The sequence below is a fragment of the Fringilla coelebs genome, assembly GCF_963513975.1.
Source record: "Fringilla coelebs genome assembly, chromosome: 7".
In the NCBI taxonomy this organism is placed as follows: domain Eukaryota; kingdom Metazoa; phylum Chordata; class Aves; order Passeriformes; family Fringillidae; genus Fringilla; species Fringilla coelebs.
In genome coordinates this window covers 16,394,814-16,414,904 of record NC_140035.1, presented here as the reverse complement: position 1 = coordinate 16,414,904, position 20,091 = coordinate 16,394,814, and the positions used below count along the sequence as shown (strand labels likewise).

Genomic DNA, 20,091 nt, shown 5'->3' with positions numbered 1-20,091 from the left:
GCCTCCAGTGGAGCTGGCAGACCGCCGGTGTTGGTGGCACAGCCAAGCCAGAGTGAAGCTGACATGCACAGTGCTGGCTGGCAGCTCAACTCTATTTTAAAAACAAAATTGGAGTTAAAAGCAGCTTTTCCCCTTTTGCATGGGGAAACTAAGGAAGCTTGCAGATGACCATTCAACTATACTAAGCGTCTTAAATTATTATACATTGTGGAAATAAGCTCCATTGACGAGTGTAGCTTGAAGCAGCAGTTAATTACATGTTCCAATACTCTAATTGTGTTTTGTTATGTTCCATTGAATGTATTGGGAGCAAAGAGAGGGTTCATTTTCAATGAAGTAATTGCAGCTGGAAAAAAAAATTAGAACTCCTCTAGATAAGCTGAATGTATCAGTTCATGGGTTTTCATCACTCACTGCAATTGCAGTGATTCAGATCCCAGAATGTTTGTGGTGGGAGAAGGTGTGGTAGCAGACACTGAAATACCAGATTTCAGACTTTAATTTTATACAATTAAGAGGATCATTTCTGAGCAAAGTGAAATATCAAGTCAGCTGATTGAGCAGTGTTAATATGCATAATGCCCATGAATGAGCAGAAAGCTAATAGGTAGAGGGAGGAGAATTCATCATTAATTAAGACAAAGCTTTTGTGCAGAACTTGGAACCAGTGCAGAGACATAGTTTCTCAACTCCCCATCTTAAGCAAATTGAAGAGGCACTGACAGTTCAGAAACTGAAATTTCTAGAAATTTTTTTCCTAGCTTGTATGCAGATGTCATTGTGATTAGGAAAGACGAGGTGCCCTTTGCAATTATTTTAATTAGTTAATGCATGTGATTGCACTTAATGGATTTAGTCTGTCCATTCTGTCAGTTCCTGAAGTGTTCAGTAGTCCTTTCAGAGGTACAGAAATTCTCCCATTAATTCTGTAAGAGATTTAAGATGACTTTTTCAGTAGAGAATTTAAATCTCACTGACGAGGAGCGGTAGCTAGCAGCCTGTTGTGACAGTACACTGCAAGGTAAGGCTCCAGGGAAGCTCACTGCGTGTCACTGAAATTGCAATGGAAACATAAGTAGGCAGAATGCAGATATCTAACTGGAATTTAACCAAAAGATTGACAGCATCCCTGGCTTTTGCCAAAAAACACACCACGGGGTTTAAACTAACTGGAGCAACGAGCAGTTGAGTTTCTCTGTCATCTGGGAGGTGGCAAAGCCAGCTTTGATGGCATGCCTGGTGTCAGCATGGAGCTTTGTCTGTGTTACACCCTGCGGTGTGTTGGTGATCACCCAGGCTGCCTTGGGTGTGGAGAGCTAGTTTGGGGTATGGGAAGTTAGCCTTGCCTTGGCAGCACAAAACTTGATATGAACTAATTCGCTTTGTTTCATGTCAGGATTTAACAATCCACACCGCCACGTGTTACACAAAACAATATGCTGCTTTCCTCAGCTTCTTGGCAGCATAAATAAGCTTGCAGTGATGTACAAGGATGCTTGAGTTGTTTTTCCCAAGATAAGAGCTTTGAAGCTTGTCCTGATCTAACATTAGACAACCTGTTCTCAGTATAGCTATATTGTAAGAGGATTGTAATATATTTTTGAGAAATATTTCCATTTTCTACTCCTCCAGAGGTTACTTCATTGTTGGTTTTTTTGTTTGTTTTCTTTTACCCCAACTTTAACTCTGGAAAGGGATTTTATTAATACTTGGGCAGCTCACTGGTGGAAAAGAGGGGGATTGAAAAATGCATAATGAGGTTTGCAATAACATCTTGTGGAAGTAGCTTCCAAACTCTGACTTCATCTTGGTGAGCCTTGAGCCTCCAATTCCCAGGCTGGATTAAAAATCCCAGCCTGTAAGGTCAGTGTCTGTTAAGGCCAAGGTATATTGTAATCTGGGCATCCTGGAGTCGCTTAGTTATGTGTTCTTGTTCAGAATAAGAAAAGAGGTTATTGCAAATACATGGAATTTGTTTCAATTGATGTTGAGTTTATTTTAATATTTAAAGATTGCATTATATGGCATAGAAAATGCTTTCAGAACAGTTTTTCACATTCTTTCAATAATAGGAAAACCCATTTGGTTTTACTGAAGATGGGTTTTCACTCACTTTTAAATTTAACTGTCTTTTATGTATATACAGTGAGATAAGTAATTTACCAAAAATTGGGTAGATGTGTGTCTTTTAAACTAAACTCCTCTCCTAAAAAATTTTGAATAGACAAAAAGTAACTTACAGACTTACATGTCATTTATTCAAACTGCAATAAGAATTTATTTCAGAAAAATTACCAGATGATGCTTTATTTGGTGATCTCTGAAATAATCTGCTGTTAGAAGTTACAATCCAGATAATAGAGAGCAAAGCACTGCCTTGCTTGTTAGCAATTTGGCCAAAATTCACATAATGAGTGGACATGGAAATGGATTTGTTCCACCAGGGCAGATCCCCACCAGTTCAAGATTCAAGAACTTTGCTAGGCTTTTTTTTTTTTTTGGGGGGGGAAGGTGGGGGGAAGGACACTGCATGAAGACCTGGACTTCAAATTGTCCCTCTTCAACAGCAAGAAAATTGTATTAACTAACCACGGCAGTAGCACGACTGTTGGCTGTGAAGTGTTTGCTTGTAAGCTGGTTGCTGTCTTGTTAGCAAAATGATATTTTCTCTTTCAGGTTATGGTTTTGTTGACTTTGACAGCCCAGCAGCTGCTCAGAAGGCAGTTTCTGCTCTAAAGGCCAGTGGAGTCCAAGCACAGATGGCAAAGGTGAGTTACAATAGCCAGCTAATTCTTGCAATGGGTTGTGAAGGTGAACAAGCTTGTGCAGTGGCACAACCAGGGCAGTGTGGAGTTTCCAGCTGCAGGGCCCTTTACAGAGAGCACAAACCTCAAAGCCATGTGATTATTAAGGTAATAAAATGGAGACTTTTGTCTGCCATATCCCAAATAATCTCAACTAATTAAATAGAGAAACATGAAATTGTAAAGGCTCCAAACTGATCTCATTGCATTTATCTATTTATTCATCATAGTCTTTTCTATTGGCTTCATCAAACAAAAGTTTTGTAAAAATGTCAGCAGGCTTAATGAATTGGTTTACAGCACAAAGGTATGAAAGGTTTAATAGACTGTCTGTAACTGAGGTTAGAAATCTTAGGATTTAGGGATTAATTTTTAAGTATACCATGGCAAAATTTAACCTTTGAACTTTTTTTTCAGCCCTTCTGGTATACTTTCTGCTATTATAAATAAAATTTGAATCTGAGCACTCATGATAGATACTTTGAAATTCTTAGCCAGCTCTTGGCTGACCTACTTTTCCATCAAGGCAAACCCAGGAATTATTAACAAGTTACAGAATGAGAGCTATCTTCTCTTTCTCTAATTTTTAATGAACCTTGCCTCTGAACCAGTTTATTAGCCAGAAGTGATCTTCAGAGCATCTTCAGTGCTCTTTTATGAAGTTAGGGAGATGATACTTTAGTAATGATACCATCATGCATTCCTGTTGGGTCAGATGGCCTGCTTCCAAAAGAGAGCCATAAACACCTCTACAAATTTGTGAACTAAAGAAAATATTACCAGTATAATCTGTTGATAGAATTCTGGTGTATCTTAAAGCAAATTTGTTTTTAGTTAGAAAATTATGTACTAATTTTAAAACCCCAAAATCTAGTAATCTCAGAGGCTTTTTTATTAAAATAGTCTGCTAAAAATCTAGCAAATCTTTTATAGTTATCCACTAGGTACAGATTTTTTTCAGATGAGATATTTTCCACAGCTTCTCAGCTAAAGAGAACAGTTAAGCTAACAACATAAATGTCTTTGGATGGATTCCAGGGCAACAAAATGGAAACCATATGTTTCATACTTAATGCATGTTTCATTACAGCCATGACACAAACATACATGCTTACTGGAAAACACTTGGGTTTTTTCCCTTTTACAAGGTTTTATGTATGCTTAATAAAGGCCATTTATTAAATCTTTAGGTTTTAGGTGATCACTCTAAAATATACCCCAGATTTTTCAAAGTTCTGTCTGCCATCTTATGAATATGATATCTAGGTAGGAGGGGCAAAAAGAGATTTTGAAGTAATGTAAATTCATTTTCTTAATGAACTCTGATGTCTGATTTGATTGTTTTCTTGAGTAGAGGGAGAAGCTCTAATAATTAACTATAGTAACCTAATGAATCGTTTCTTAATCTCTTTTATAGTGTGTATTTCTGACTCGTTTCCTCTGACAGTTGCAGGATGGGTAATATTTCTTTTTGTTAGCATCAATGAAATAATGTGCATCAAAATGTCCCAAAGGTTTGGGTATTTTTCTGACCCTGTGCCAAGCTTGATGGCCTGTGGGAAACCTGTAACTATGAGGTTTGCATTCCAGTGAAACGTGTTCTGCTTCTTAACACAGAGAGAGTGTTTGAATTATTTAAAAGACCAACCCCAAAACCAGCCCAATGAGCAGTACCACAACAAACAGTCACTAGTCACTCTGAGTTTGAGTGCTTTGATTTTTGTCTGTTTTGAGCCATTGGATTTTTTTTTCCCTTGGGCAATGCTGCTCTCCTTTTGTCTGAAAAATCCTATCTCTGCTTAGATGCTCCAGACTGGGAATGGCCAGTCACAGCTGCTTTGGCAGGATTAGCAAATCACACCCTTCCACATCCATGTCACTATAAAAGTTTGTGTTTGTGTGTTTAGTACTTTTTCCTTTTGCCTGTGACCACCTGTGCCATGGGGGGTGGTCCTGCAGTGACACTGCTTCAGCTTAAGCCTGGGTGTCACAGAGAAGGATTGGAGAGTTTCCTGCCTGTCTGGGCAGTTGATTTCCTTACTGACCCCCACAGCTGCTGCAGTTTCAAAGAGGAAATCCGTGCCTGTGGGGTGATTTATCCATGGGAAGGTGTTGTAATTACTCTGTGCCCAGGGTGTGAGGAGCAGCAGAGCTCCTCAGTGCTCTCACCCTCGCCCCAGACGTGGTTCCTGACCCACAGCAGCTGAATAGGGAGGAAAATGTTCTTGCTGGAGCCATGTCCTGACTCTGGTTGCCATCAAGTCCTTTTTGCAGTGTCCTGCTGTAGCTCTAGGTCAGTGAGATAAAACCTACTCACATCAGCAAGGTCATCGGCAAATCCTGCTTTAGTGAAAGTGGTTCTGATTTTTAGATGTTAAAATTCTTGCTGTTTTGTAGAGGTAACTTCAAATTACAGATTATTATTATTTTTATTTTTATTTTTATTTTCCTGTCCTTGGGGTAAAATCATGCTGTATTTGGCAGTCTGCTTCCCAGTTGATCTGAGTTGGAAAAATCCCACTCGCTCTGTTTTGTGACTGCTGAGCAGAGTGGGAAGGCCCAGGGCCCAAGGTGTGGCTTCAGGCCAAATCCTGCCAAATCTGTTCTGGGGGTCACTGTTGGTGGAGAAGTGGCCACCACTCAGGAGATGCCACAATAAGGGAACCCTGTGTCAGTCCATTGCTCATGAAACACCATGTCCTCAGTTTGGCTTTCTGCTGATTGCCAGTGTCTTCTGGTCACTGCTGAAACAAGTGTTTGCCATGTTTCCTTTTGGCCAGAAAATGTGGCTAAGGCCTTGCATAAGATGATAATTGCATAGCCAGGGGATGGGAATAGTTTTTGGATGGAAATTTAAAATGGATTTAACAAGCTCTTGCCCCTCTCCTCTCTTCCACTTGAGTATTCGTGGTAAGTCCATCTTTTTCAGGGTATGTAAATGCCTGTGGAAGGGGATCAGATGATGTGAGCTCTACTGGAAGCCAGATTGTTTCAGGATCCACCAGTACAAACCAGTAGATTATCTCCTATTCAACAGCTCAAATACATGTCTTGCAAGAGTAATGTTATTTCTAAACTAGTTAGTAACTGCTGGGTGTCCAATTTTTATTCTGATTCCTTTTAATTTATCAAAATTTCTTTTCTTAGTTTATGTTCTTGCTCCTAGAGGGGTGATTATAAACCAAGAATCCTAAGTTCAAAGCTGTGATTTCATAGAGCTATGCAGTCTTAGGTAACATTAGTAGTAGTATTGAAAAACTCTGACAATTTTGTTAGAAAAGTTGTGGTTGCTGTCAGAGTGGTTCTTCTGAGAACCCTCTTCTCTTCCCACCACCCCACAAGTAAAAGTGAGATAACTCTAGGGTTCTACATTATTCAGAGCAGACAGAAAGGGACTTTGTGTACAGGAAGATAGATGCACGCAGAAAATCAACTATATACTGGTATTTTGAATGGAGATTTAAAATACTGAGACTGTGTAAGGGTGCTTTAGAAATGGTGAGGTGTGAATGCTGTGGAGATATCAGACACCTAAATTCTCATAGGCTTTTGACTTTGAGGTTAACATAAAGCATCCAAGTCACTGCTCAGACCAAGTTCTGTCTCATCAAATGGTGTTCACTGAATTCAACTGTAGCTACTGAAGCAACTGGTTCAAATGGAAAGTTGACTAATTCTTGCTTTCCAAATGTAAACTAATGTATAAACATAAAGGGTAAAAAAGAGCTACTAAGTAAGAATGGTTAATAAAACCCACAGTTCTTCTCATCTTTCTGCCTAGCAAACTAAGGCAGGAAGAGAATCATTGTGTTTGCAGCCTAGATAAAGTCAGCAAGAGAATTTCTAAATTATACTGACAGCAATGTAGAGCTGCACAAGCCAGCTAGAACAGCAGTGTGACTCTGCCAGCTCAGCCTTCATTGAGTGTTAACTCCTTCCTGGCATGGCAGACACATTTGTACAACCAGATTGTCCATCTTCTGGTAAGTTGACAGATTTCTGAGATAATAGTGAAAGGCTTATATATGCATAAGGAATTACCACTTTTTGCAAAGCGCTTGCAATGCACTTTAGGCATCACAAGAAGTATTAATGGACATTCCTACAAAAGAACTTCAACCATGTGTTTAAAATTAGTGTAGTCTTTAAAATTGTGTAGGCCATCCAAGTCCAACACAGTTGTGATGGACTCAACGACCCTGATTCCCTACTTTTTGTTGTTGAAGATCTTGTCTTCTCCTGTCTCTGCAATTCTCTCTCTCCTCGTGAGATTTGCAGTTCTATATGTACACCTTCAGTATAAGACAGTCAAGATAATTTATTACTTAAATGGTTGATATTCATTATTTTCCCGTTTGTGTTTTCCTGGTTTTTTCCCTATGGAAGGATAAAGTTACCTTTAGAAAACATATGTTGCTTACAATAGAGGCCATCAAAGTAGTCCACGGACATGGAATACTTCTGTGGTCAGTGAGACTTGTTAATTTGAGCCAAGGAATGCTGTTCTATGTACTAATGTGCATTTTTGTGGGAAGACTCACTGTTTATCCATTTGAAGATTTCCCCAGAGTTGCACATTTTTAGGACTTAGGACTTCAGATTCATAATGTTACAATTTCCTCCTCCTTAAAGTCTTCGCTTCCGCTGACACGATGAGGTGTGGTCCTGATTATTTGTATTAGCTCTCACATTAACTTATCACTAAATACTTTCAGATATTTTAAGCTTGTGCAAAAAATTAGGGCCATTTTAACAATTGTTTCTTACTTGTATTGTGTCAGAATAACGATGTAAAGGATGTTCTCCCATCACATACTGACTTCCACCGTTCTTAAGACACACTTTGTGTTTTCTGCAGTGGTCTACAGGCCCTCAAAGCATCAGATCAGATTCTGGAACTTGCTACGTGGGGGTGGGTTGTAGCTTATGATGAATATGAGCCCATTGTCTGAGTTCATGTTGGCCCCCTAGAGTACAGAGATGACCTGAATTTGCAATCTTAGTATTTTTCACTCATGATTACTAAGGCAGAATTGTGATGTGCTCTCCATTTGCAAGTAGCTTTGTCTTTCTTTCCTAAGCTCTCATACCTTAAACTTACTCTAGGTGACTTTTTTCCCAGGTGTATTTGGAAAAGATGCATTGTCACATCATATAAAGTGTGAACTTCGGGAGGGAAAAGCTGCTTAGCTGCTTGTCCTCATCTCTGTAAGAAAAACCAAGGCTTTTCCACAGCTAATAAGCATAATGTATTGAAGGCAGCTCTTCCCTTATGTTGCTGATGAAGAGCATGGTTTTAAATGAGCAAAAATGAGAAACAGCTAACTTTTTTGAGGTTCAGTAAAGTGTTGCTTATAGTACTTGTCTTCACTGTGACAACCTTCTGGAGAATTAAATCAGTTTTCATTCCTACTGAGAAAAGTAAGAAAAATAGTTTAGGTTACCATGGCAGCTAGTGCACTTAATCTAACTGGGGAAGGTAGGTATGTTGCAATTTTTTTATTCTGCATCTGGGCTTCTGAATGCCAAAGAACAGATGACAGGCAAACTGGAGCTAACTCAAGCAGATTTCTACAGCAGTTTTTAGCAACTGTCTTGAAAAGTTTTCTTTTTATCTAATTTGTACTACTTTTTGTAGGTAATAGTATTAAATCTTACTGTAACAGATTTTAAATAAATATAATAAATTTTTTCTCCTTATAATTGTAAAAGTTCTTAAAAGTCATTGTAAAATAAATTGAAGGTAAGCCAGATTTTGCTTACCTGGGAGGCACGTGACGATGACTTCAGGAATTGCAAGTGCACTAAACAGACAGTTAACAAACACTCACCTTGAGTAAAGAGCTTCAGCTCACGAAAGTCTTATCTCAGTTCCTAAGTCGTGCTGTGGCTTGTTCTGACAAGGGTCTGTGCCTTGTTTTGAGCTGTGATGGGCTCATTCAGGGCTCCCAGGGAGCACCTTCCTGCCCTTTTAGCAAAGGGAAAGCAAAATCACTGAGAAATAAAAAAGGGATGTATTCATGAAGTGATAGATTGATCACAAAGCTTATTGTAGTTAAATTCTTCTTAATACAGATGTGCCTGTAAAAATAAATTTGAATGTTTAGTGTATTAATCATATGCAGTTCTGGAGAACAAGAAAAGATTATGGTAGTGATTTCTCCCTGAATTGTGTTGTTAACAGTCTGTGGTCAGACAGTATTAAAACTGTGGCTAAAACAGACATATTTCAGTGAGACACTGGCCAATTGTAAATTCTGAAGTAGTATCTATATGAAGGCAGACAAGCATTTAATCCCTTCCCTATCAGGCAGAGGATCTTCCTTGCTGTGAGCTGTGCCTAGTCACATGTTTCTGAATGGCTATCTGTTCACTCTGACCTTACACAGAGCAACACAAAACAGATGTCCTTGCCTTTTGCCAAGTTTCTTGCTTGCAATTTAGGAACAATTCCACACGCACAGGGAGGTTTTTGTTAATTTCTTTCAGATGATGGTAGAGCACTTCACATTATGTAGGAATTCTGATCACCTCTTTCTACAGAAATAAATATTAACAGTTGATCATTCCTGTCAGTTTTGTAAGAAATGCTGCATCTTAGGATCTTTGGGAGCTCTTTGGGAAAAAGCAGTGTGTTACTCTGCCAGAGCTCTGCTCTCCATCTTTATATTGTTACATTCTGGTAGGGAACTTCAGGAGACACGGCTGAAGGTGTTTGGAGAGAAAAGACTGGTAGAAACTTGATGACTTACATTGCTAAAAACAAGACTTGCTAATTTTCTCAGTAATATGGATACTTACAGTCGCCCACAAATTCCCTGATGTTGCCCATAATCTGAAAATGCTGAGCAATTTCAGCATCTTGCAGGATCTGCTGAAGGTTCTGTTAACTAAGGAGAACCCTGCATGAGATATGAAGACATTCAAATTAAGCAGTTTTCCTAAATTGTATAGAATTCAAAGAAATATTATGTTCAGTAGATTATATGTAATGGAGGCTTGCTGCCCAAAATTAGGGAACTTCCCACTGACTTTGATCACCTCCATAAAATAATGCAAATAATTTCAAAAGATTTAAGGTATATAAGGGGAAAGTAGCTTATGCAATTTCATGGATTTTAAGCAGAGGAACACCTACCTTTAAATCCTAAGAATTATTACAGTGTATAGGCAAGGTCTGAGCTGAGTTATGTTGGAAGGTATTTTTGCTGGCTTCCCTTTTTTTTTCTTAATTCCAGAAGAGGAATTAAAAACTCATGTGTCAAAAGAATTATTTTTCTCTTCCGAGACAGAATAGAAATAACACTGTGAATTAAGCAATGGTGAGGCAGGTTTTGATAAGGAAAAAATTCACAGAACTTAAAGTATTAAACTCCTGCTTGCCAGAGAGAGAGAGAGGGATGACTTAAATACTTTGTCTTTCTCCTAACTTTCTGAGTTTTAACTGTTAACCTGTAACCATTTTCCATGACAAAATCTTGTATAAAGGCAAACATGTTTGTGCAGTGCCTTCTGTGTAAGATAGCACAGAGATGGAAGGAGAATCCTGGTTGAGGCTGCTATTTGGAAGTCAGCTTGGAAATCCAGCGTGTTCCAAGGGCAAGGAGCTAACTTGCTGCTTACAGTCTCCCAAAATGTACCCAGATACCTGTTTCAAGGTTTAATAGCCTTCTGGACATGACAGAACCTGCATGGTGAAATAAGTTATTCAAAGGAAGAGAGGAGGTGTTTTGCACATTAATTGGTATAAATCTTCCACTGTCAAGCTGTATAAAATTCCAAATACACTCTAGAAAAAGTTCAGTCTTGCCTTGCCTCTATGCCAACGGTAGTAGGGGTTGCAAATGAATGTTGTAAATGAGCCTTTTGTGAACCAGTGGCAGTCTCTTTCTTTTCTTGAAAAGTGAAGTGGATTAAATTAATCTGTCCTGACCTAGTTGGACTTGGTGATCTTTATGGGTCCCTTCCAGCTTGAGATATTCTGTGGTTCTGTGATTTATCCCTATAGCTTAACTGCTGCTGTTCCCCAGGGTGGCCGTGGGTTTGCACCTGCAGTGCAGATACCACCTCAGTGCACTGTGGAATGCGTTTGTTGGCATTTCAACTATTTTGCTGGAAGAATTACAGATGGAAGAAATTTCAAGTTGTCTTCCAGGATTTCAGTGAGACATCCTCATCTGTTGGCAGCTACTTTGCTTTTTGTTTCCCTCCTGTGCCTTCCATCTTTACCAGTTCTGGCTATGGATGTGTGTGGAAGTGTCTCCAAACTCCCCTTTGTCTGCTGTGGTCTGGGTGTTCCATCAAAGAATCAAATCAGAAGTAACTGAATCCCTGGGAGTATTCAGGCTGAACTAGACTGATGTGGAGATGGGGTCAGGAAAACAGAAGTTGTTTCCAGTCAGCCATTCAGCATGTACCTGACCAAACCCCAATAATTAATAATGCAAAATACAGATTGTTTCATGGGCCACAAGTAAAATTTTTCCATCACAAAATGCTTTCTGTTCAGAGAAAACAATTTCCTTAGAACAATTTCCTCAGATGCACTTTTTTTTTCTCTTTTTTCCCAAGAGCTTTGTAGGGGGGGTTAGTGGTGAAGTTGCTAATATCCTTCCAAAGTGCAGCACTGCCTTCCCTAGCAGTAGTGGCAGGAAGTTTTCTCTGGTAGGTGTACAAGCATCTAATGGCAGTGAATGGCAGTGCAGTGAATGGCAGCAGGTCCTTGTGCCCCTTTTGGCAGGGAAAGTTCATGGTCTCATCCTGAACACAGTGCCAGGATAGTGTGGGAGTCTGTAAGCCCTGGGCTCTCAGGAGCCTGAGAGAAGGGGAGTGTGCTCTACCCAATTACCTGAACAGGTTCTCTGAGTTTCTGCACTTGACTGGATTTATTTCTCTGTTGGGTGATTCTGAATGTAATCTTTTGGTTGGTTGGTTTTTGTTTTTTTGTTTTTTGCCTGTAAATTATACTGTTACTACTGTGAACAAAATGAGGCCTTTTTTATCTTTTCAAATGTTAGAATTTTTTATGAGAATACTTTTATACTTTCAGTTATTCTAGAATAAAAACATTAGCAAATTAAATAAAAATATGCAAAGAGTCTGACTTTCCTGCTGATATACTGTTATAGATTATTTAGGCAAGTTTTAGGATATTTGCCTGCAATATATTTTGCAGCCTGTAATAAAAAGCAAAACTTTTCCTTTTAAATACTATTTGGAATTTCAGAAAATCTTGCTATGGCTACAAGTGCAATTTTGTAATGCCAATGCTTGAAACCTCCTTTAAAGCTTTTGCTGATCTAACTCATTAAAGAAGGAAGTTAAGCCTACACATCTCAAGGTGCAAAACAGAATTGCCTAATAGTGTCTAAACAACAAACCAGTTCTAACACTGTGAAAGCTGTTCTTCATCTCACATTCCTGCCTGAGGAAATTTGAGCTGAATGTAAAGATGTAACTACTGTAATGCTGCCCAGCAATTAATATTAATGTCAGCTATGGCCTCTCAGTGAATCCATTTTCTTGTCTTCTCCTTCTGTTAATTTTTCTAATAGGAAAAAGAATTCAGATATCCTATAATAAGATAATTTGAACCCCAAACTTGTCTGTGTAGTGTATAGATTCAGTATTATTTTGGAAGGGGGATGTCTCTACTAGGTAACAAAAGAAAAACCATACAGGGTAATCAAATGCCCTTTATAATGGACTATAAAGGGGCCAACTATAAAGGGCAACACTTGGGAGTTGGAAAAGGTTGTTTTGTAAGGTATGTGGGATTTTGGTGTGGCTAGGAATTACAGTCATACCAGTGGCAGAGGCATGCACATCAGGAGAATGAAATGGAAGAACATTTCCCTCCTATAAGTCTTTTATTCCAATTTCTTTAAAAACATTTTTGGAAAACTTCAAAACATTAACTCTTTTGAACTGAATGTGAGGCTTGGGGTAAAAATGCAAATAAGTAAAGGTTTTACAGCCTAGAATATGCTTCCCCATTTTTAATTTTCACTGGTTTTGGAAAAAGGATAATTCCTTTCTGTGCCTAAAAGGTGTGACCTCCCCCTAAGCCCAAACATTTTTTCCTTTTATATTTTTTTTTCCCATCATAGGAAAAACTAACCCAAACTGAGAGGTGATATCCAAGATGGCAAGTTATAAAATTATGCAATATGCTACTAAAAGTACTGCGATACTATTAAGATAAGGGGGGCTTAATGACAAATTGATGCCTGTTCTGCATGAGAGGATATCACCATCCTTCCAGTATAATTACTTTAAGAAATGCTTAAATGGCAGGAGGCAAGTGTTGTGTTTTTGTTGTCTGCTTTGATTCAAACTCCCCTGCAAGCCAGTCAGCCCTTTTCTACAGAAGGAAAGTACATTGTGGAATATGCAATCAAATATGTTGGGACCAATAAATATGTTAGGACAGTGGGCAGAAACTGATTCACAGAGAGTTCCACCTGCAATTGAGGATGAGCTTCTTTAGAGTGCAGTGCCTGTGCCCTGTGATCTGGGGTGACCAGACATGGTCCTCTCCAGCCTTACCCATTCTGTGATTCTGTGAAAATGGTATATGTATATCAATAAAATTGATTTCAGATCATATCACTGCTGATGCCAGAAAAGTTCTACTGAATGTGGGCATCCAGCAGAGGCTTAAATTTGTACCATGATGATAGTGATGTTGTTGAAGTTCTGAACAGCTTTAAGGGCCATGTCACATCAATCTGTGTGGATCCAGAATGTGCTTCAGAACAGAGCAGAGGCAGTGATCACCAGCGTGAAAGAGATGCTCCCTTGCCAAGCTGGGAAATCTGTCAACAAACACTGGAAATCATCAATTTCAACAAAAAGGTTCCTTTGAGGTGTCATTTCATGGCACATTCATAGTAGTGATAGCCCAAGATCAGGGGAATAGCAAAGATGTGGCTACATTTGTCTCCTCCCTAATTGCTCATCTCCTGGCTGCCCTCCTCTCTCATTTTGTCTGTTTCTAGAGAAAGTTTTTGGAAAACTTTTGTATTGTCTGAATGTATAACATGAAAGTTTGGTGAAAAGTTAAAAATGCTCATGGGTGGAAGGCAGCAACAGTGTCCCACTTGCTTGTGTATCACTCTGTTCTTTTGGTATTATTGTGGCAATGTACATACTCTTAAATCCATTTTCTCATTCTTTCCTCATATTATTTTCTGACTGTCATCCCAGTCTTTACTCTTCTTAATTTACATGTGGCTTTCTTAGTGCTTTCCACCACTCTTGCATTTCTTGTCTGCTAATTTCTTTCCTTTATCTCATTTTTACTTTTTTTTTTCCTTTGAGAAAAATTTGAAACATGGAGTTTTAACATGGACTATAAACTGGTCAATTATTCACCTTTATCTCTACTTAAAAATGTCGGTGTCAGCAGTAGCAGGAGAAAAGGAACTTTCTCAGGAATGCTGCAGGCAGTGGCAGAAGATGGAAGTCACTAATACTAGGAAATAGTAGACTTTACAAAGGGCCTGAGAAGTAAAAATCTGCTCCAGAAATCATATGTACTTGTTTGTTTTAAATTCAAAATGACAGTGGCAACAACAATAACAATTGCTTTTAATTCTCTTTCAGCAACAAGAGCAAGACCCAACTAACTTATACATTTCCAACCTGCCCCTTTCCATGGATGAGCAGGAGCTTGAGAACATGCTGAAGCCCTTTGGGCAGGTCATCTCCACCAGGATACTGCGGGACTCGAGCGGCACGAGCCGCGGCGTTGGCTTCGCAAGGTACCTCGGGGCTGCTGGCAGCCTTCTTCCTTTGTCTGGATTAAAAGTGCAAGGAGAGGTGGAAAAGGCAGAAGTTGCTGAAAATGATGAAGTTTGTAAAGAGAAGGAAGATTGAACTGGAGTTATCCAGCAGGGTTTTGTTAAATCTTCCTTTGGTAGAGCTGTGTCTCATCTTGCTTAGATGGCTAAATCTAAATTTATTGCTCTTACTGGACAATTATCTAGAGTAGGAATTCACTCTAAACCACTTCCTTCCCTTTTCTGTACTTCTCCTTTCTCCTCTATCCCTGAGCCAGTAAGCAAGGGTTACGTGATGCTTCACAGAGACTTCTCCTGTGCCTTTTCTGGCTTGGGAAGTTTGAATCCCAAGCAGCAGACCAGAAGGAAGAACCTTCTTCCCCACCCCCACAGCTTTTTTTGTTTTTGTTTTTCTTTTTCTTTTTGCTTTTCTTCATTACTTCCTTGGAGAAAATGAACTCATCATTGCCCTTTGAACAGCAGCTCTTTGAATTTTCAGGCTCATTAACATGATGTCAGCTGGGAGAGAAAATATTTTTATTCACTTACAGTAAATCTCATCTTAAAATATTTGTGTGCTAAGTCAAATATCTCACCCAAATCAACAAGAAAAAATATTTTCCATAAATTAGTACATACTTCCTAAATATTCTGTCCATATGAATCTACTTTTTCTCTAGTTAATGTAGTTGTTTTTTCTGGGATCTCTTCATCAAAGTCTTTTCTGTTTTTATTTATCTAAGTCCTGCTTTAAACTTAGTATAACAATCAAAATTTAGAGGCTTTAAACTGAAGGTTTCTATTATCAAAAATAAAAGCATGCTTCAAGCAAAGAATTGGCATTCTCAAAATATGTTATAAAATCTCTGCATAATCAAATTTCAGTAATTCAGATGTTCAGCCAATATTACAATAGCTCTGTATTTGAAAAAAAATCAGAATCTAAAATTAGTGCACAGAAAAGAACTGAAGAAATTTATCTCCTGATGTGGCCAATATTTTTAGGGATTGTTTTTTCTGTGAATTGGCTGGGGAATATTTCATGGTACTGTGATTTTTATTTTTCTTTTTTAAAAATCTTTGCCCCCACCAGCCTCCTGAACCCCAACTTCATTTACTTGTCAGACTATCAAGTTTCAAGAAGGTATAACAAAGGAACAAAATTAGAAATAATATAAAAATATTCATTATTTAAGAGGGGAAAGCCACCAAGTTTGGGCTTTGCTAAAATTTCTTCCTGTCCCCTTTTAAAAAAATCAACAAGTGGGGTAAAATTAACGGGGCATTTTAATTTCATTAATATATGTATGGTTTATGTGTAGCTTTCATTTTTTGGTACTGTGCAGGGTAGAATCCACTAACACCCACTACAAAATTCAGTTGGCATTTTGCTCTTATTCAGTCTCTTTTCCCCAGACTTGTTTACCACCTTTACCTTGAATCAGTGGTAAGGTAGGAAATATGGTAGGGTGTATTTTTCTCTAATGTAGCTGAAAGTGTTCTGGAATCATATGCAAAAATCAAAAAGACTTGTGTGTATCCAAAACCTCACTTGTATTGAAGAAATTAATATAAAATAGTTCTAAAGTACTTTCGCAATAGTTTTGCTTTTATGCATTTTGTGTTTTATACATAAATGAAGTTATTTTTATATAAGTGTTTATTTATATACATAAATATAGAATACATAAGTTATAGGATAAGTATTGCTTCTATCTAATTAGAACTTCTTTCCTTCTACAAGGTGAACATTTTTGGAAAATTATTGGATAATTAATTAAAGTTAAAATTTTCCAAGAAACCTGTAGACATTAAATAAATATTTTAATTTCTTGCCTTTGGGAAACTTTTATTAGGTTAATAGGGAGTAATGTATTTTATCAAGTCCAAACTTGAGTCTGAAATTAAATTATATTGTTTGTTTCATGTGAGACAAAAAAAAGAAATTAGATTTCTATGATGCAGACCCAATAATCCAGAACTTCAGAAAATTCTGTAAGAGATATTTTTGGAATCATTTTCCTAATGATTCCAAAAATATCTCTTACAGAATTTTCAGAAGTTCTGGATTGTTCAGTCTTTGTTTTTGGTGATACTGGTTGTTATCTATACTTGTATTTTGTCAGCCTGTGCAGAAAGGATATTAGAATTAAAAAGATGCCAAGACTTAGGAATTTTTAGTCCTGGTTGTTTGCTGCTGAGGCCACTGGCCTAATTTGAATTACAGAACTTAAACTGAAAAGAAATTATCTGTTCAGCATTAACCAAGCATCACCTTGAAGGCAGCTGCAAAATAAGTTCTTTTAAAATCAATTTTGTTGTAATTGCGCATCCGAGTCGTTCAGTGTGACTGAGTCCAAGGTGACAGTCAGGGCTGGCACATCCTCACTGCAGGTGAGGCCCTCCCGGGCCAGCAGGGGCTCTCCAGCCCTCTGCCCACTCTGTTGAGTCCAGATCTGACAGCCTGGCTGCACAAACCTGCCCAAGATTTTGGATCCATTCTCAGTGGCCATCACAGCTCTGCTGGTACTGGCTCCTGTTTGGAGCTCGGGCACAATTAAATAAGAGCCAGGTGCATCATTTAGTGGAGATGATGTGTATAAGCTGAAAGCTGCCAAGTCAGTTTGGGGCATGCAGTCAGGCAGGTTTATATTTGAGTTTATTACCTTAAACTGTACAGACAGCTCTGAATCCTCTCTTAAGAGTGGCATTAACCTTTGCTGCATGCAGCATGGACACTAAAGATTCAATTGTGAATGATAGTGAGTCAGTCCTTCTGCTTCTTTCAAGGCAAGAGAGGTACTGGAGGCAGCTTGGACAGCTACAGTATAATTTCTGAGTAAATAAGAGCATTATTTTCAGTTTGGCACTGACTTTGCTCTCAGATCATAAAATGTTAATTGAGTTTGGCTTTACCTTTCTGAAGTTATATGTTCCTAGAAAACATCATCTCCATTGTTCACACATGGGAAAGCAAGCCAGAGCAGTGAGGAGGGGAAAAAAAAGAAATGTGATTTGAGAAAAAGCAAGAAATGTGCTTTAAAAAAAAATCACAAACATAGGAATCTGTTTGAGTGTTTAATTTATGTAAATTATTCTTTATTTTCAAAGGATGGAGTCAACAGAAAAATGTGAAGCAGTGATTGCTCATTTTAATGGAAAATTCATAAAGACACCAGCAGGAGTTTCTGGTACGTTGTATATATTTCTTACAAGATGTATGAATGGGTTAGTGCTTACATGGTGGAAGCCTGTTACACTGATTGTGGTATCTGGCTTCTCATTTAGAGGCAAGCTTATTAAAATTAAACTCTCTTTTTGGATGGCTGTAATGCTTGCTTGGAACACAGTATATTGCTTTTCTGTAGTAAACCTTTTCTAGGAATCTAGTAGTGTTCTCTCCTAGCAGAGAAACAAGCAGCTAAGATGCCAGCTATGTACAAATTTACATCCCATGTAATCCCAGTTGAAGTGAGGAAACAAATATCTGTCTGAACAGAATTTGGCTGCTTTTCCATGGACAGGGCTTTTTTCAGAGGCAAAAATGGATGGGTTTTGTCATCTGTTGATGATTTTTTTCAAAGCATTTTCAAAAAAATATTTGCTTGGGAAAAAAACAGAATCTGCAGCAGTGCCTGGCATGATCGTTCACTGGGGAGCTGCAACTCTCAAGTCAGCATAGGTTTTAAAGTCCTTCAGGAAAATGGAAGGAGGTCAGCATAGAATGCTGCTTCTAGAAATATTGTGCAAGGCAGAATTCAGGGAAGGCTTAGTACAATTTTGTTGTCACACCAAGTTCCTCATCAGTTTGTCTGCTTTGTCAGCACTGTTTCTGAGAGACAAAATGTATATTCCATGAATACTGAAAAATGAGGAGAGGAAATTCAATGCTGCTGAGTAAAATAGAAAGTATCAAGAGGACAATAAAGAAGGAAAGAATACATGCCTGGCATTCCAGGCAGCTTTCAGTGGGCATTTTATTGAGAATCCCAAGTGGGAATTTTGCAAATTACAGTGTTGATGTGGTTGGGGAAGCTGCCTTTATCCCACTGGTGAAATGTTCTGTGCAGCCAGACCCTGTCACTGAGGAGGAGGAAAGAAGCCCTCGGCAGGCAGACAAGAATGTGGCTTGTTTAGTAAAACTCCAAACATGCCTCATCCCTGAAAGATTGCTCCAGTTTGAGGCAGTCTGTGCTCTGTAAGGATGGAAAATGCTTCAGAGCACAGGAAACCACTCCCTTCGGCAAAATAATCTAATGCAGTATTTTGACTTCCCTAGCCTTGCTTTTGCAGACCCTTTGCGCAGGGATTAATTGCTGGTATTATTTAGTTAAAACTTTGTTACAAAGCTTTGGTAAATTTAAGCACATTGTTGCATTTGTTGTTTTAGTTATAGTATAATTTTTTCCTTTGTTACATTTAGTAAAAATGTTACAGCCTATGTATAAACATGTATAAACTATGTATAAAATGTCCTTCCTGTAAATGTAAGGACATTGTACACATGTGCAACAGAAGCTCCTATTAGTGCTTTTTAGTTTGTTAATTTTTATTTTCACTTGCATTCTCCTGTTCTCGATGAATGAGCCATCAAGCATGCCATTGCTAATCATGCTCTGTCCCCAGTTGGTCTTTGCTGGAGTTTCACCCTAACATGATGGGGTTCAACTAGGTGGAAATAAAAGCTTCCTGCTTGGAATTGTAGGAATGATTTTTGCAGTCTGAAGGAAACAACATAAAATATGATGAATTAGGGACAAGACATTTGAAGAGAACTGTCAATTTTCTGAAAGGGGAAACTCAACAGCGATCTCAAGATATAATCCACCTCACAGGCTTGAACTTCTTGTGTTTGCTTTGCAAAGCAGTTGACCAGGCTCTCTGTCTAGAACCAGTAAAGAAAAACACACCTCCAGAGACTGTCCTTGCAGTTACAAAGGGTGTCTAGCTCAGTCACTCAGGAACAGATAACTCCAAATGTTTGAAATGCAGATGGGTCTCACCTTCCATGGTACTGAAAATGAGACAAATAATCAGGTGCATAAGGGAGTGATGAGAACCTTGGTTTTTAAGGACCCTCAGTTTTGCTGAGAACAGCCTCAGCTCTGTGTTTCTGAGGTGTGAAGTTTCATTGCTCCTTGCAAAGGTTTTTATGGAGATGAAATTCTTCCCAGATTTCCATACCACATAGCAAGCACCTGTCCAACAATGCAGCCTTATTAGAGAATTCAGTTTATGCATAATAGTATACTGCAGTCTGCCAAAACATGGGGTGGGGTCATGAGGCAGCTGTGATTTTGGACTGCCTGCAGAGAGAAAACTGGATGACAGTAGGAAAGCTCTTGAACAAGCAAAGATTAGGAAACTGTTTTGAAATAGATTAGCGACCATTGGGATTATAAAGGATCAACTTCAAACACATGCAAAACAAAATCATAAAACCAGATCTGTGTTTAAATTAAAACATTGTGTCCTAGAAACTTGGCTAAAATCAGCAAAGGGAG

At 38.5% G+C, this 20,091-nt stretch overlaps 1 protein-coding gene across 3 annotated transcripts in view; it reads left to right on the top strand.

Moving 5' to 3' along the window:
- RBMS1 (RNA binding motif single stranded interacting protein 1) overlaps positions 1 to 20,091 on the top strand; it is a 143,114-nt gene that overhangs the window by 102,502 nt on the left and 20,521 nt on the right. For all 3 annotated transcript variants that reach the window (XM_084209593.1, XM_084209594.1, XM_084209592.1), the window contains exons 4-6: positions 2,677 to 2,768; positions 14,412 to 14,569; positions 17,699 to 17,778. In XM_084209593.1, coding sequence (XP_084065719.1) covers positions 2,677 to 2,768; positions 14,412 to 14,569; positions 17,699 to 17,778 — 330 coding nt within the window. The remainder of the gene's footprint in view (positions 1 to 2,676; positions 2,769 to 14,411; positions 14,570 to 17,698; positions 17,779 to 20,091) is intronic.